Source organism: Cynara cardunculus, assembly GCF_001531365.2.
Source record: "Cynara cardunculus var. scolymus isolate 2C chromosome LG 2, CcrdV1, whole genome shotgun sequence".
Taxonomy (NCBI): domain Eukaryota; kingdom Viridiplantae; phylum Streptophyta; class Magnoliopsida; order Asterales; family Asteraceae; genus Cynara; species Cynara cardunculus.
In genome coordinates, this window is record NC_037529.1 from 69,612,306 (window position 1) to 69,629,700 (window position 17,395).

The following is a 17,395-nucleotide window of genomic DNA, read 5'->3' on the forward strand; positions in this document are numbered from 1 at the left end:
TGATTTAATAATATAATTTTTATAAAAATAATAATTAAGTATTTTGTTAAAACTCAATAATTATCTTAATTATATTTTAGATTTTTGATATTTAAAATAAAATGTTTATCTTCTGTTAATTATGTTTATCTGCAGTTAGTTACACTAATTCAAATATAGAGCTTTAATACGTTGTATTTATGCACGATTTACTTGTAATCTTGAATTTTAAATAATATGTATCAATAAACAATACTTTATGCATAAAAAATGGTTTTTTTAAAGTTTTTGTCAAATGTTTTATAATATAGTATAGATAAATGTAAATAAAAAAAAACTTTTTTGCTATTATATAATATAATGGACTAAAAAAAAAGAGTTAGGGGTTGTTTGGCGGTTGCTGAATGGTTTGGTGCAGAATGGTTAAGTGGTCAGAATGGTTAAGAGGGCCAGAATGGTTAAGTGCTGAATGAAATAATATTGTTTGGTAACTGTTCTCTGAATAACAACAAATTACCATTTTAACCCTATGCCTATTTCACCTATTTGAGGAAGTTGCAGGTTCTTAATCTAGGGTTTAACATATTATTTGGGAAAATCCCCAAATCACTTGCAGAATGTGAGGGTTTAAGCATCTTAAATCTYGCYGRAAACCGAATCCATRGGACGATTCCCGTGTTTATTGGTAGCATCAGGAAGCTAAAAGGGGTTTATTTGTCATTTAATCGGAAACCGAATCCATGGGACGATTCCCGTGTTCTTGACCATGTTGATTTTTCTGGGAATTTTCTCGATGGCAAGATCCCGAAAAGCGTAAGAAATTGCGGGAATTTTCTCGAATGCGTTTATAGGGGATGTTCCTTCTGAGCTTGGAATGCTCGAAAATCTTGCAGTTCTTGATATCTCTAGACACAGGTTTGTTGGCGATATTCCTGTAAGCCTCGTCAATTCAAAATCGCTTGTTAAGTTTGATTTCTCATCCAACAACGTTTCCGAGCAGATAGTGGTGGAATCGGTCGTCAATTTGGAATGCGACGTGAAGGCGACATGAACTCGGTGAAGGAGACGGCTGGAAGGAGAGGAGATGGGGAGAAGGGTAATTCTGGAAAAATAAGTCTCTGAACCATTAGGCAACCCATTAGATGCAAAATGGTTAAGAGGTAATTGTCACCATTAAGAGGTTCCATTTTTTTTGCCAAACAGCCTCTGCCTCTTACCGATTAAGAGACTTCCTCTTAATGTCACCATTAAGAGGCAAACAAACAGTCCCTTATTCATATTTTGGATAACGTACTTTGAAAACTTTTATTTTGGTACCAAATATGTAAAGTCTTCAATATTTAAGTACGCGGTTAACCAGTTGAAGGATCAATCAGTTACCATGCTGATGTGACGAATGATGTGCTATCCGGTTAATGCTTCAACAAATAAAACTGAGTTCGATATCACATCACTCGTCACATCAGTATTATAACCGGTTACCCGGATACTTAAATGTTTAAAACTTTACATCTTAAGTACCAAAATGAAAGTTTTAAAAATACGTTACCCAAAATAAAAATCAAATTAAATTACGTTATTTTTCATACAATTTAACCCAAAAAAAAAAAAAAAATCTAAGCCTTTCTACGTAAAACTGTAGCTTGTAAGGTATAGTATGCTTCAAGCGCCAGTGCGAGAGATAGAAGACGACCTATACGTACAACCTATAGATACAGCACATATACATACAAACAAAGTCAATATTTCGGAAGATTTTTTTCCGTCAATCGAGAAAGATTCCGGCGATTGCTGTCGATTTTTCTCGTGAATATTAGTTTCTGTAAAAAGACGTAGTTCACCTGATCAACACAACTCATGAAGCAGCTTTGCAGATTGTGTTCCCACGCTTATTTCTAGGGTTTCGGTATGATTTCATTTCATTTCATTATAATAATCAATCGATGCAAATGTGTTTAACGAATCTGTTATTCTTCGTTTCCGATCAGTTCCACCTCCGACCGTCCGACGACTGGTTATTCACTGATGACGATGACTCCATTGACGAATAGTTTTGCCAGTATTGAGGTCTTCTGCTGAGTTTCTGCCTTTCTTGCTAAAATGTCAGGTGAGTTGCAGGTTTTGAGTGCAGGATAACATTGATTATTCACATGTGAATAAGCATTGTAGGATGACAGACATTGTTTATATTCACATTTTTTGTATCTATAATTTGATCGTATTAGGCTTAGGAGGATTTGAGGGTTTTGAGAATCTTGAAGAAGATGAGAGAAGAAGATCTAAAATTGGAGTTTTGAGGAAGAAGGCGATAAATGCTTCGAATAAGTTGACTCATTCGCTCACGAAAAGGGGGTTGAGGAAGGTCGATTATCGGGTTCCTTCGATAGAAGATATCCGCGATGCAAGTGAAGAACGAGCGGTTCACGAGCTTCGTCAAAAGCTCATCAATAAGGACTTGCTTCCGGAAAGACATGATGAATATCATACCTTACTGAGGTTAGTGAATACTTGACTTCACCCTTTAAAGTGTTATAATATAGAATCTGAGAACCAACTATTGATAATGAATATCATAAATCAAACCAACTATTCGTAATGTATATCGTTAATCAAATCAACTATTCATAATGAATATCATTAATCAAACCAACTATTCATAATAAATATCATGAATGAAACCAACTATTCATAATGAATAAAATTAGTTAGTTCCCAAGTTCTAAGAATATTTATTGTTCACATTTGAACTTTTCGTAACAAAGATTCAAATGTTCCCATTTGATGACTTGACACGTTGTAGTAAACGGGTATCCACGTAATCAACTGTTACAACATTTGCAGGTTACCAGTCAAAATGGGTACAAAATAGGAAATTTTGAACTCGTAAAACAAACATAATTTGATTTTTTGATGTATGCACAACTTGTCTGTTTATTTTCATTTAGGTTCTTGAAAGCAAGGGATTTCGACATCGAGAAAACAATCCGAATGTGGGCCGAAATGCTAAATTGGCGAAAAGAGTACGGAACCGACACAATATTGGAGGTAACAGCACTTATACATATTCACATAGTTTTCGACATAAATCTAACCGAAACCAAACAAACCCAATATATCCCACCTGACGTTAAGGCCAGTGGAGCATAAGATGTAAGCAGATCTGACCTCTGCCTGTAGAACGGTTGTTTTTAATGTATTCGGTGTAATTTGTATTTGGACACTCAGGATTATGAATTTGAAGAACTTCAAGAAGTATTGCAGCATTATCCTCAAGGGTACCATGGAGTCGATAGGGTCGGAAGACCGATTTATATCGAAAGGCTCGGCAAAGCGCACCCCGGTAGACTTTTGTGCATCACGTCTGTCGACCGCTACCTTAAATACCATGTCCAAGAATTTGAACGGGCTCTTAACGAGAAGTTTCCCGCTTGTTCAATCGCGGCAAAGAGACAAATCTGTTCGACTACGACTATTTTGGATGTGCAAGGCTTGGTACGCATACATACGTATTTTAATACGTTATATGCATACATACGTATACGGGTTCTCACGGTTCCCAAAGTATCCGAGCATACTTATAAATCATGATCAATGTGATATGCAGGGACTGAAGAATTTCACTCCAAGTGCTGCAAGTATTCTTGGAGCAATGGCAAAGGTTGACAATAACTATTACCCGGAGGTAAATCACTCGTTTCCGTTAACAAAAAGTTTCCGAATCCGCAAATTACGTAACGGGAAAAGTAACGGATTTCACGTTTACTGGCAGACGTTACACCGAATGTTTGTTGTCAATGCGGGCTCGACGTTTAGAAAATATCTATGGCCGGCTGCTCAAAAATTCCTCGACGCAAAAACAATTACAAAAATACAGGTAAAAACGTGAACGTGATTTCGAACTTCTGTTGCGCAAACTGTTCGTGACGTATTATCGGTCTCGTGTTCTATGAGATTTGCAGGTTTTGGAGCCTAAGTCGTTGGGGAAACTACACGAAGCCATCGACCCAAGGTTTGTGTTTTACGCTGTGTACACAATATAAGAAAATTGGCGTCGAAAATGTCTAAGTGTCCTAATAGACTGCTTTATAAGATTTACTTTATAGGATCAATCACCAAACGGTAAAGTCGGCTTATCTAAAGATGTTGTAATAAGTTTATAGAATGTTTTTGAGCGTCGTAACGAATCTTTTGGAAGAGTTTTATAAAAAAAACGTCGTATTAGGTATTTTATAGGGTTTGTTTATGATGTGATAAGTTGGTGATGAATTGCAACAGGCAATTGCCTGATTTCCTTGGTGGTTCCTGCACATGTTCTGCTGAGGCTGGCTGCCTTACATCTAACATGGGTCCATGGAATGACCCTGAAATAATGAAGGTATACATACACATACATATATATAGGTGGATTATTATACAACCTTTTATATTTGTACAACCAATACAACTCAATTTCAACTATCTATTTAATTTCATGAATATGTGATTTCATAGAAGTTTTGATTGTTTCCTAATATAAAGTATTGATCATAATTAATGAACCTTATTCATCTTCCATAAATATTCAAATTATAATAAATGAACTCTCATCATTTTCATAAATATTTCAATTTATTGGTTTGCAATGGTTGTACAAATGCGATGGGTTGCATTTGAAACGAATTATATATATATATATATATATATATATATGAGGATTTATGTTGTAAATTTTTTGTGAGGTGTATAACATTTATGGTGTTGGTTTAAATAAGAAGGCTAAATATTGTGAGAAGGTAAAAAGAGAATGTTTATATGTGAATTATTGAAAGGGCAAATTGTATGAAAAAGTAATGTACTTTAAGTTGATTCCTATTTTGGGTAACGTACTTTTAGAACTTCCATTTTGATACCTAAGATGTAATTAAACATTTAAGTACCAGGGTAACCGGTTGAAGCATTAACCGATTATCATGCTGATGTGGCGAATGATATGGTATCCAACTCAGTATTATTTGCTGACATGGTTTGTAACATGAATCTTTTTTAATCTAAGATTAGTCTTCAACCGGTTATCCGGGCACTTAAATGTTTAAAATTTTACATCTTAGTTACCAAAATGGAAGTTCTAAAAGTACGTTACCCAAAATAGGAATCAACTTAAAATACATTGCTTTTTCATGCAATTTGCCCTTACTGAAAAGATCCCGAAAAAATTTATTTGAAGATATGATTTTTTCAATGATTCACGTAAGAACATATATTCGACCACTTTTTGTAAGATTTGAACCCTGGACCTTCTGGACTTGCAGGTTGTTATTAATGCAGAAGCCACATTTTTAAGGCAAATCTCTCATGATCAACTGAAAGTTGATTCTTGTATCGAGATACACCCCGAAAAGGCAAGTATCGTTCTCGAGTTTTCTTGAATATCGATTTTTTTTAGAAACGGTCGGTTTTAGAATTTGTTCGGTATGTGTTAAACAGGGTAGAAGAAGTGATGAATCAACTATAGAATCAGTATCAGACGATCCGTGTTCTATGACTAGCGGAACGAGTTCTTTGATTCCAAAATTGGCATCCGTTTCTGAAGAAGTAAGTCTTATAACTTCAGTAATTATATACCTTTTGCCAGTTCTGATAAAGGGTAAAATGCATCAGAATGAAACGCAGTTTGTCTTAATTCCTATTTAGTGTAACAAAGAATTTTTTTACCCATTTTGACTGGTAAATTGTTGATCTTGTAACATCTGATGTCAAGATGATCGTCCATTTTTCTTTTGTAAACGGGTATCCACGTCATCAAATGTTACAAGATCAACATAGGTTACGGGTCAAAATGTGAATACAAAATAGGAAATTTTGTTAGATCACTAAATATGAACTAGAGTAAATTACGTCCGATCTACCTTTTTTGAAGTATATAATAATTATTTATATTATATTATAAAACATTTGACAAAAACTCTTAAAAATCATTTCTTATGCATGAATTACTGTTTATTGATGCATATTACTTAAAATTTAATATTACAAGTAAATTGTGCATAAGTATAACTTATTAAAGCTCCATATTTTAACTCGTGTATCTAACTGCAGATAAACATAATCAAATACAAGATAAACATCTCATTTAAAATATAAAAAATCTAAAATATAATTAGGATAATTATTGAGTTCTAACAAAATACTTAATTATTATCTTTATAAAAAATTATATCATTAAACCTAAATTAAATTACTTTGCTACTAACCTATATTAAGTTATAATGAAAAAATTAAATTAAAGAAATTACATAAAAGACAAGAACTTTTAAATGGTTAATTTGATACTAATATTGATTTTTTTTTCAAATTTATATTTTATTCAAAAATAAAAACATTATCGTTTTTTCAAAACCACATAAAACCGTATTATATCAACATAAAAAAAAAACATTGAAACCGAGATGTATCTTGATGCATTGCACGAATACCCTTCTAGTATACGACAAATACTCATGCACACTCCTCATCTTTGACATCGGGGGAGGTTAGGTTAAATATCAGTAACTTGGGTACCGCTCAACCAATGACCCTTTTAGGATAGAGGACCTACAAACCCTACCTTTTGGAGATACAAGTCAGGTCTGTGTACATCTTATCCTTTTCAGACCCTACTTAACTAACAGGACTACTACAAATTTATGTAGGCGATGTCATCTGATTCGTCGGTCTACTATAATTGTCGTGATCATTTTAGCCCGGTCGAAGAAGCTAGTAGCTCGGATCGAGAAGTTACAGTAGACAGTAGAAAAACACGTGGCGGTATCTTATTCGTCGAATGGTTGGAGGTTATTCATGAGAAGATTGTGAAGGGGGGCTTCAATTGCATAAAAAGGCCATTTGTGTCCTTGGTTGCAAAATTGATTGCTCATAGTGGAAGTGTTGGAAAAAGATGATGTGCCAAATTGAAGATAACTCAAACTAACTTTGAAGCTTTTTGTGTTAAGCTCTAAGACTGTTTTATAATCATGTTTAAGCTTTTTTGTAAGGACCCATTTATAGCTTAATACAACCTCTTTAACGGGTTGTTTACTAAATGCTTACTGGATAACTGCTTATTGACAAGAGTCACCACTGAGAGGGGTTGTTTACTAAACAGTAACCTTGGCAAGTGCTTAGTGGTTCAATTACCTTATTGGGTGAACATAACAAAGTTTAGATTAAAGAGAAGACAAAGGATCAAAAGTCTTGCCCATAAGTGAAAGTGATGACTCGTATCCGGTAAGCAATTACTGGGTTATAAACGCTTGCCATTAATCCATTTTGATGGCCGAAAATGTTGTCTCATAAGGAAGGTGAGAGTGATGATTTTTGCCGGTAAAAGCTTACCTGGTAAGCGTTTGGTAAAAGGCCCATCACTTGCCTTGTGAGACGATATTTTTGGCTATCAAAATGGATTGACGGCAAGTGTTTATAACCTAGTAAGCACTTAATGAATAAGACTCTTGATCTTTGTCCCTCCTCTTGCCGAGTAAGATTTTGGTCTTTATTATGTCCCCAAATAAGTGATCCCTTTTAAAAATAAGTGCATGCTTTCCAATTCTACCCTTAATTATGAGATAAATAAATTCATTACTTCATCCATTATTGGGTAAAACTGTCATTTTCCACTTATGTGGGACAATGGTCTTCTTTAGGTGACAATTTTGTACCAAACCAAACCAACCAACATGCATACTGATCGTACCAGTTCAATCAGTACCGGTTACAATCGGCTGATAATACCGTACCAAGTATCCAAACTTGGTTTGTTCTTGTACCGACAAACTACTAAAGCAAGAGGAAAATTACCTCTCGCATACAGTAAAAGCAGAAAGAACTAAGGGGGCGTTTGGTTCATAGAATGGAATTCGATGAAATTGGAATTCATCAAATGAAATTGGAATTCATCAAATGAATTGGAATTTGAAGGAATGAAATGGAATTTGTTGGAATTTGACCATGCCTTGTAATTTCGTTTGGTTGCATGGAATTGGAATGAATTTGGATTAGGGAAGAAATTTGTCGAAAAGGAATTGAAATCCAAGAGTATTGTCGTGGAATGTAAAATCCGTGAGTGAAGGAATTTATTGGAATTGAAAGAATTCCATCATTTTTATTCCATGAACCAAACATTGTATTTGGAATTTGGCCATTCCAATTCCTTTCAATCCCATCCAAATCCATGAACCAAAACAGCCCCTAAGATTGGCATACAGTAGAAACGTGAATACTCATGCCGACATACAACGAACGGAAACTATACAAAACTAAAATCGTTTCATACCCGATGAATGAACCCAAATTAAATGTCGAAAAAAGTGGAATCGTTCTCGATTGACCAGCAAAATCAATATCATGAAGTACACATTTCAAGTTGGAAAAATAAGATTAATGTTACAAAGTACACCTAAATTAATCTCGAACCATCACAAAAAAAATCTGTAATATTGTAATCGGTTTGAAAATTTGAAAGTTACAGATACGAGGAACGAGTTACCCGCCAAAAAGATATCCGGCCGCTTGATCTTCGTTACCTTCGAAAAGCTTCAGAGCTTCTATAACTTCATTTCTACTAAACCCTAGTTCAACAAGCTTCCCAATTTTGGCTTCAAATTCAGCCCCCTAATCACATAACATACATCAAGATTCAAGAATGAGATTGAATTCCTCATAAAGGTTCGGTTTCAAAAGTTTACAGGCTATTTTCCAATTCTATCCTTAATTTACGAGGCGGAAAAATTCATTACATCCTCTATTAAGGGTAAAATTGTCATTTAGTCAATTAAAAAGTGTAATGATTACACATTCTTAAAGTTGTATGTCTTTTCATTGTGAACATTTATTTTAGGACGACTCAAATTAAGGTTGGCCCATAATAAATATCCACTTTCAAAAGTAAACGATTACTTTCCAATTTTACCCTGAGAAATTCATTACCCCTTCTAGTATTAGGGGTAAAATTGTCACTTTCTTAATTAAAAAGATGTAATAATCAGACATTTCTAAAACTATAGGTCTTTTAGTTGTGAAAAGACTGTCCACATTTCATATATCCATTTTCGTAAGTGAGTTACTTCCCAAATCCACCCATGAAGCAATTCATCACTGCTTCTATTATCAAGGGTAAAACTGTCATTTTCTTAACTAAAAAGTGTGATAATTATATAATTCTAAACCTGTATATTTAATTTGGGACAAAGGGAATATCGGATAAACGAACTAACCTGTGTAGGACCGCCACTGACAGGGCCTGCAGGTTGAGAAAAACACGCAAACATTTGTTATCATATACCTTGAACATATACGCTTCTCGTCCCACTTTCCATTTTGGGACGTCACATAAAATTGCAACATTTTCGTTATCGAACCTTTTGAAGCTACAATGTATAGTGTAATGGTAATATAGTTTTGGATCCACAAGATTCTCCTATTTTCTCATATTGATGGCTATAAAGAGTCGAACTCTTTCCTAAAACTATGTATTCAGTCAAAAACGTTGCAATTTCCATGGCTTTGATTTACTCTCATGCAATAACCATCTATGGTGTTTTTTGAAGCAAATAACTCGGCATAATTAAATAATACGATAAACAATTCTAACCAGAAGATTGACCGCCAAAAGGTGTTGCTGATCCAGATGTACCCTGAAAAATACATTTTAGATAAGGCATTTGTATGTGAAGCAATCCCTTAACACCATATGAGCTTAACAGGACTCACAGCTTATTTGGTCAGTTATACATGACTGTTTGGTAGTGGCCTGATGATATAGTAAGCTTCTAAGTGGAGCTTTATGCAGAAAGCCAAGTTTTTCCAGACCTACCCCTCCCAATTAAAAAATACACTCCTTCCATCTATAAAACACCCCTCCCAAATAAAAACCTTTTTGATCTATACAGACAGCTTTACCCATACAGGAATGGAAAACCAACCAAACAGCCCCTATGTGTCATTATGCCCATAAACTTTCTTTTTCACATGCTTTTTGCAACCCCCCAAGAAAGGGGAGGGGGATCCTTAACGGAAACAGCCGCTCTACTCTCTGGGGTAGATGACAGATTTCCATGCATCCCAACCCCACCTTCAGGTGGGATATATATTACTGGGATGGTTTCGTTTCGTTTCTTGGCTTCGATCATTTAAGTGATATAGAAAATGAATTTTGAAATAACAAATTGATAGAAATCCATGTCTAATCACTATGCAATGGGGAGCAATATCTTACTTGAAGTCCAGAGCTAGAAGCTTCCTTCAATTGCCTCTCCTCATCCAAGAAACGCTGCGGGATGTCCTTTTCTGTACATTCATATAGAAGGTTAAAAACGTCATTCGACCCACAAATACGATTGAAAATAGTAAGGATGCATTATAAACGACAAGAAAGTGGAAGGAAAAAACCGACTAACCTTGCAAAAATGGTACAGAAACCTCTCCTCCGCCAACTCTCAAGACATTGTCTTTCAAATCAATTATGCATTGGTGTTTACGGAGCATATCCAATCCAAAGAGGAATTCCATATTGGGAGAATCCAAGACCAAAAAGGAACACGGATAAAAGATATTCCCAATCTACCATGATTTATATATAACATTTTAAGCAAGAATAATGGAATATAAATACACGGAGAAACTAGTTTAATGAAATGAATGTTACTTTAATTGGAGCAACGTGTATCCGACCAAGAATCTCTGATTGACCAACTCCTTGAGCAATTCCCTTGTAACGTTGGTCTAAAAGCCTAAGCAATCTGAAAAGCGGATAGTAGCAACAATAAACCTTTCATCCGTATAATAATATACAAAGTTTAGTTGAAGATAAAGAATGATGGCGACATAATCATATTTATATTAAACCAAACGACCCCAGTATATCCACCCGGAGGTGGGGTGTGGGGAGGGTAAAATGTATGCACATCTAACCTCTAGCCGAAATGGAGCCCCAGCTTGTGAAAGTTGTGAGAAAGAGAGAAAGTCAGATAAGATAAAGTTTTGAAAAGTTGGCTAAGGGTCTGTCTGTTTACAGCTTAATGAGTTTCATGGGACTCGCAATTTATTTGGTACATGAGGGTTTGGCAATGGCTTAATGATATATGCACTAAGCTTCTTGGGGGAGCTTTATGCAGAAAACCAAGTTTTTTACAAACATGTCCCTCCCAATTAAAAACACGCTTCTTTTGTCTATTAAAAACCCTTCTAAACAAAAACTGTCCCAATCTATACAGACAGATTAATCCACACAGACAACTTTATCTATACATATCTTAATGGAAAACTAACCAAACAGCCCCTAAGAGTCAGCAATATCATACAAATAGAAGCATGTACAAGAAAACCGTAACTAAAATATGGAAACTACACACCCCTAGTCTAACTTACTAACCCCATCTACCTCTTTGGCTCCCTACCTCCTGATTACTCTAGCTATGAATCCCCACCCCTAGTCTTGTGTCTCCAAGAGCTCCTATTGTCATGTCCTCAGAAATGTCTAAAGCCGCCATGTCTTACCTTAGTTGCTCATCCCACGTCCTTGATCCCAACACTTATATAAGCTCTTGATATAACACTTTCATTAAGCTCTCTCTCTCTCTCTATATGTGTGTGTGTGCGCGCGCACACACGTAATATCAATATAATTTTTCTTCTTTTTATATGAATTTAAATCGTCCAATATTATTGATTGATAGCAGAAAACATATATTATACAGACTTGCCGCCCTAAGTCGCCTTGGAAAATATTGTGGCCTCACCGTGGGTCCCAAGGCTTAACCTCGCCATCACGCCATGCCTTACGCCACTAGAACCTTGACAAGGTCATACCCCTTTTAAGTACCCCACAAAATTTGTAATATGTACTTATTGGCATGTAAGTTAACAGCTTCAGTCCATCAAAATAAAGTTTTCTAGAAAGTTTTGATATGTTCCATTATGGAAGTAAAGGGTTAGGTTCCGGTAAGAATGGAAGTTATAGTGAACAAGGTAAGAAGGGATCTCCACCTTGGAGCAATCCTAATTGAAGATCAACACTAATGAGATGCACCGGATCAATTCCCATGAAAATCGCAATTCATGGGGTGGGGGTAAGACTAAAAGTCATCAAGGGTTTAAATCCCTTCTTACGTTTCTCACCTTACGTTTCTCACCTTAACTTCTATTCTCACACGATCCTTCGGCTTGAAGTAAAATGGACCAAATAGCTTCCAAAAACATGTGCCAATAAACATAGTAATACTCTTTTATAAACTTCATGGAGACGAGGGATATACACCCCATGCTTTTACCTCTTATTAATCAACATGAATGCTACTAGTAATCAAGCAACGCTTTCAGCAAAATAATATTAAAAGTTAAATGATCCCATCATTTGCATTGTTAAATAGAAAAGATGGCCACCGGATAGAATGAGTAGTCTCTTCAAAATTGCAAAAGAAATACATACCCCAAACGCTCCGCGCAGCTTTTTGATATTATAGTTGATTGGGCTCCACTATCAACGAAGGCCTGAATTTCAATAGGGCACAGGGCGTAAACTAGTATTCATTTAACAACACTGATATGTCTATGTGTACTTGTATACATATGTTCCAAGAAGGTTGAAGAACAAGGGAATTAAATTACACATGCAGTAGCTGCTAGTTAGGGGTGTTCACGGTGCGGTTGGGGCCAAACCACAAACCGCACCGCATATATCTCAAACAGCAAAAAAAATGCACCGCGAAATGCGGTGCAGTTTATGCGGTTTGTACCTAACACACTTTGCACCTGCAATCCAGTAATTATAAGATTAAAACTTTATTATAAACCAACGATATCGAGACAGTAATCTGAACAAATAAAAAGTTCAAATACATCTGATTACCAGATAAATGCTACATAATTAAAAATAGTTAAGAAAACTAAAAATATTACATAATTAAAATAGTCTAAGAAAGCTAAAAATATTACGTAAATTAGCCTAATTATTATATATATATATATATATATATATAAATTAAAAATATATATATATATTTAAAATGTGCAGTGCGGTTTGAACCACGGTTTGATAGCTCAAAACCGCAAACCGCACCGCATAATGCGGTTTGGTAAAAATGGAACGGCACCACGGAAGTTCTAAACCTCGTTTTGCGGTGCGGTGTGGGCGATTTGTGCCGTTTGGAAGAACACCCCTACTGCTAGTAAATAAAATTGATGTGATAATCCCATGAAATAAGATAAAGCAAGGAGGTATGACAATTTTTTATCATTTTTTACCTTCATGGGAACACCATTAACTTCCATGTCAACATACAACATGACCTGAAAAATAAATCAAATGAACATTTGTTTCCGATAATCTAAATGTTGGTAGTATAAAAGTGATGGTTAATAATTCATACCACTCTTGCAAAAGCTTCGGGGTTGTGTTCTAGTGCAGCAGCCCAGTTCTCATCAATACCTTTCTGCAAAATAATGATAACCAACTCAAAAGCCAAAACAACAAGATATCACATAAAATCTCAAAAAAGAAGGGGAAATAAAAGGAGTACCAAAGGGTGAAAAGGGTTAAATGGTAGAAAAATTAAATCCAAGTGACAAACAGGTGTCACCAATAAAAACAATCAGCCATTTAATTATGAAGACTTGTAAAAAATTTAATTTTCTGCTCACTGCAACTATTTAAGAGCAAGATGCACATCTTTATTATGACATACAGATTATGATGTTTCAGCAAGCAGGGCAATATCGTAAAGCGCGGCAGCTAAGACATGCACACATAAAAAATCATCATAGACAACTTTAAAATCCAGGGATCTTACTGCAATGGGGACCGGGCCAAAGAAGAGGAACAAAAGCATATGGTAGTAACAACATAAAATTCCACAAGAGACAACATAGTCATTTGAAACTAATTTGGAGTTGCCCACTGGTAATTTAGAAAAGCATGGATTAAGGCTCTTCAATATGCTAAAAGGTGTCACGTTGATAGCCACATTATATTATACACACACACGCAAAAAAAATTATATTGATGCTCGCTAGTGAGAAAAACCACATGCTCACACCTGCAGGAAAAATAATGTATCTACAAGTCATGACAAAATAGTGTTCACTAATGAGAAAAAAACAAATGCTCACACACCTGCCGGATTGCAGCTTCAATTTTCTTTTGTGCTTCCACGTCAAAAGGGTCTGCATAGAGTAGCGCCTGTGTTTCAGACAAACAAAATACCATGAACGTATTTATTAGATATGAAATCACACAAGATAGCTGCAATAAATAAATTGTGGGTTTAATAGACATGGAGCCAACCATGTTCCTAAGACAAGCTACCATTAATGCAGGTGGCCGAAAAAGACGGGCCAGCAGCACCTAAAGCAAAACTTAGAGCGACTTATAAATGTGCTGGTATGACATCAAGAACGGACCCAGGGGTTTTTTGAGGTGGAATGTGCCACCGTTTCGTTCCTCCGTCGCAGTGTAAAAAATATAGGGTCATGAAAAGTGTCACCGTATCAATTTGTTGTGTGCCACTGCTACCGTATATATTTTGAAACTACAATAAGGACACAAGTTTTCCTTGGTAGAGTTGGTTTGCAAGTCTTTTCTTCCACCCCAGACCCGAGTTTGAATCCCGTTCGTGTCATTTTCTTAGTTTTTAGCTTTTAATTTCAGATTTATTATGTTTCTGGAAAAAGAAATTTCAATAAGAGACTTGAAAAGGGACCTCACATATGAAAGCCAATGAACTAACCAACAGAATAATGATGATTTTGTGAAAAATATCCCCATATTTGTTTATTATAGTCAAATGGTGCCACCGTTTGAAAAAATTTCTGGGTCCGTCCCTATGGTATGTGACATTAGATTTTCACATGATGGCAGTACATGAACAGACAACTATTTATTGATTATTATCGAGTCTCGGGGAGCTAAATATGAGTTCAAAGATAATTTCTTCGAGTGGTGTAGGATATTTGTAGAAAGGGAAAAACAACAAAGCCAAAGCTTCGCTGTTCTTTGAGTGGTATAGGATATTTGTAGAAAGGGAAAAACAACAAAGCCAAAGCTTCGCTGTTAAAAGCAACTTACCATCTCTTCCTCCTGTTGCCTTCTTAATTCAGATCTCTGACGGTGACGCACCCTTAAGAGGTCCTGCAGCTTATTCAAGTCATTCCCGATAACTACTTGTGCCAACTCAGGATCGCTCTGTTATTCACATCAAGGGTCAGGAACTCCACAGCAGAAATGCACTTGAGAGCTGACAAATATTATTTCTACCTGAAACAATTGGGCCATCAAATTTGAATTATTCCGCACTTGCTGCTGGAACGCAGCTGGGTCTAGAGCGGACCCATCTGGATTTAAGCTAACTTCATTGCTAGAACCCCTGAATTTTTTTCAAACCTCACTAGTTAGCATAAACTTACCAATGCAGGTACATCTTTAGGAATTAGGGCAATTGTAAAAGAGATGAATATAATCATGAAGAAGTAGAACATGCATTGGGATTATGAAAAAAAATAGATTCCAATGTTCAACATTCAAAGGGAATCAGTTACAGATCATCATATGCAAGTTCAATTGATCCTAAAGCATCACAGAAGCAGTCAGACTATCTAATATAAACGAAATTTACATAAAAAATAGCCGAAGCTGATAGGTGGTTTCAAATTTTAGCCATTTTTTACCCAAATTCACTTTTTAGCCAATCCTTATGCATAAACATTGGTTTTCGGCAAAAAATCCTTACGCATATGCGTAAAGTTTCGAAGTAAGGATTCATATATAGTGAAATCTAGGCAGAAACCTTAAGCATATGCGTAAGCAAAGTTGTTAAAGGCTACACTTAGGCACAAAGGGTTCCTGGGGCCTAGGGCGCAACTTATAAAAAAATGTACATACACACACACACAGAGTTATACACAACTCAAATATGTAGCAAGTACTCCAATGCAACAACCGGCAGTACTTCAATAGGGGCAGAAGGGAGAAGGGTTTAAAGCGTGAGTAATGAGGTAGAAGTTTTATAGGTCAGGGTATTTATAGAGAAAGAGGCTTGAAGTTATAAGAACTGAAAAACTTATTTAATATTGGGGTTTGACTTGGTATTTAAATTTAATGACTCTTTATGACACTAGGCGCCTCAGCCAAGGCCTTAGTGAGCCTCGTGAATATACCTAGCCTCGACTTTAAAAACGCCCAAGACCTTGAGCCTTATTATCCTCATGCACGCTTTTAACAATCCTATGTGTAAGGATTCTTTCTTTTTTTCCCGAAAAATCAATCTTTACACATATGATTGAGCCTTATATGGAAGGATCGGCTAAAAAGTGAATTTGAGTAAGAAAATAGCTAAAAAATGAAACCCTATTTGTTGATCGGCTAATTCTGTCAAATTCCCCTAATATAAATCATATTTAAGTTGGCATCAATCATTCCACACTACATCTTTAGGGGTATATGATGTCAACTAATGAATAACTAAATTCAAATAAAAAACACACCTTGAAGAAGAAGGATTAGAAACCATCATTACTAAATCTCCATCAGTAACACCCAAATGACTAAGCGTTTCAGCATTCTTCATCTCCTTCCCATTGTAAAGCAGCTGCTGTTGCTGAAGTGGTACTTGAGACTGCTTATTATAAACACACCACATTAAATCAAATATCAAATTGCACACTTGTTTCGAAACCAGGGATTTTCAAAAAAAAAAAGGTAATTACTAATCTCACCTCAATTTCAAGTAGAGCTTTCAGATTTTCAACCTGTAGACACAATCAAAGTTGTGAACTCCTTTAATGGCGGCAGATGATCAAACAACAAAAAAAACAAACAAAAAGGTTTTCTAGGGTTTTGAGATTGAGTATGAGAAAGAGAGAATTCATACAGATTCATCGCGATCGACTTCCAAAGTAATGATTTGTTCGTCGGCCGTCATTACAGTGATCTTCATACTGTTCTTGGATTCGATTTTGGATTGGAATTCCTGAAGAAGATTCTGATGGTTTTCTGTGGTTTTTCTTCTTCAAAGGTTGGCGTTGTTGACCCTCTTCCAGATTCCTTACCGTAAACGTTGGGATCGCACCGGGGTTTCTACGGGATCAGAATTTATCAATTTACTATTTATATGAGAATTTATATAGAGATTTGCTCAAAAATAATAGTAAATATATAATTACTTGTATTTATTATTATTACTGGAAGGGTACTAACGCAATCCAGCAAAATACATCTCGATTTTAATATTTTAATTTATTCTGTTTATGTCGATATAATATGGTTTTGGAAAAGCAGCAATGTTTTTATTTTGAATAAAATATAAATTTAAAATATATATATATATATATATATATATATATTTATATTAGTATCAAGATATATATATATATATATAATTCAATTTCTGTTAAAACTCAATTATTATCTTAA

The 17,395-nt window shown here is 35.3% G+C and overlaps 2 protein-coding genes across 2 annotated transcripts; one reads left to right on the forward strand and one right to left on the reverse strand.

Moving 5' to 3' along the window:
• Window positions 1-1,822: 1,822 nt before the first annotated feature.
• On the forward strand, window positions 1,823-6,896 carry LOC112506395 (phosphatidylinositol/phosphatidylcholine transfer protein SFH13-like). Its single transcript, XM_025110400.1, has 12 exons — window positions 1,823-1,885; window positions 1,968-2,086; window positions 2,205-2,475; window positions 2,925-3,024; window positions 3,205-3,471; window positions 3,584-3,661; window positions 3,749-3,853; window positions 3,939-3,988; window positions 4,255-4,354; window positions 5,268-5,357; window positions 5,443-5,550; window positions 6,648-6,896. The coding sequence occupies exons 2-12, from the start codon at window positions 2,080-2,082 to the stop codon at window positions 6,894-6,896; spliced, it is 1,425 nt and encodes a 474-aa protein (XP_024966168.1). The 5' UTR covers window positions 1,823-1,885; window positions 1,968-2,079.
• A 1,393-nt stretch (window positions 6,897-8,289) lies between these two features.
• Window positions 8,290-17,052, reverse strand: LOC112507175 (DNA damage-inducible protein 1-like). Its single transcript, XM_025111623.1, has 15 exons — window positions 16,854-17,052; window positions 16,699-16,731; window positions 16,468-16,598; window positions 15,242-15,350; window positions 15,053-15,169; window positions 14,102-14,167; window positions 13,359-13,421; window positions 13,234-13,278; window positions 12,419-12,480; window positions 10,637-10,730; window positions 10,389-10,551; window positions 10,208-10,278; window positions 9,584-9,626; window positions 9,207-9,232; window positions 8,290-8,604 (listed from the first exon to the last, which is right to left on the reverse strand). The coding sequence occupies exons 1-15, from the start codon at window positions 16,917-16,919 to the stop codon at window positions 8,476-8,478; spliced, it is 1,218 nt and encodes a 405-aa protein (XP_024967391.1). The 5' UTR covers window positions 16,920-17,052; the 3' UTR covers window positions 8,290-8,475.
• Between the last annotated feature and the right edge of the window lie 343 nt (window positions 17,053-17,395).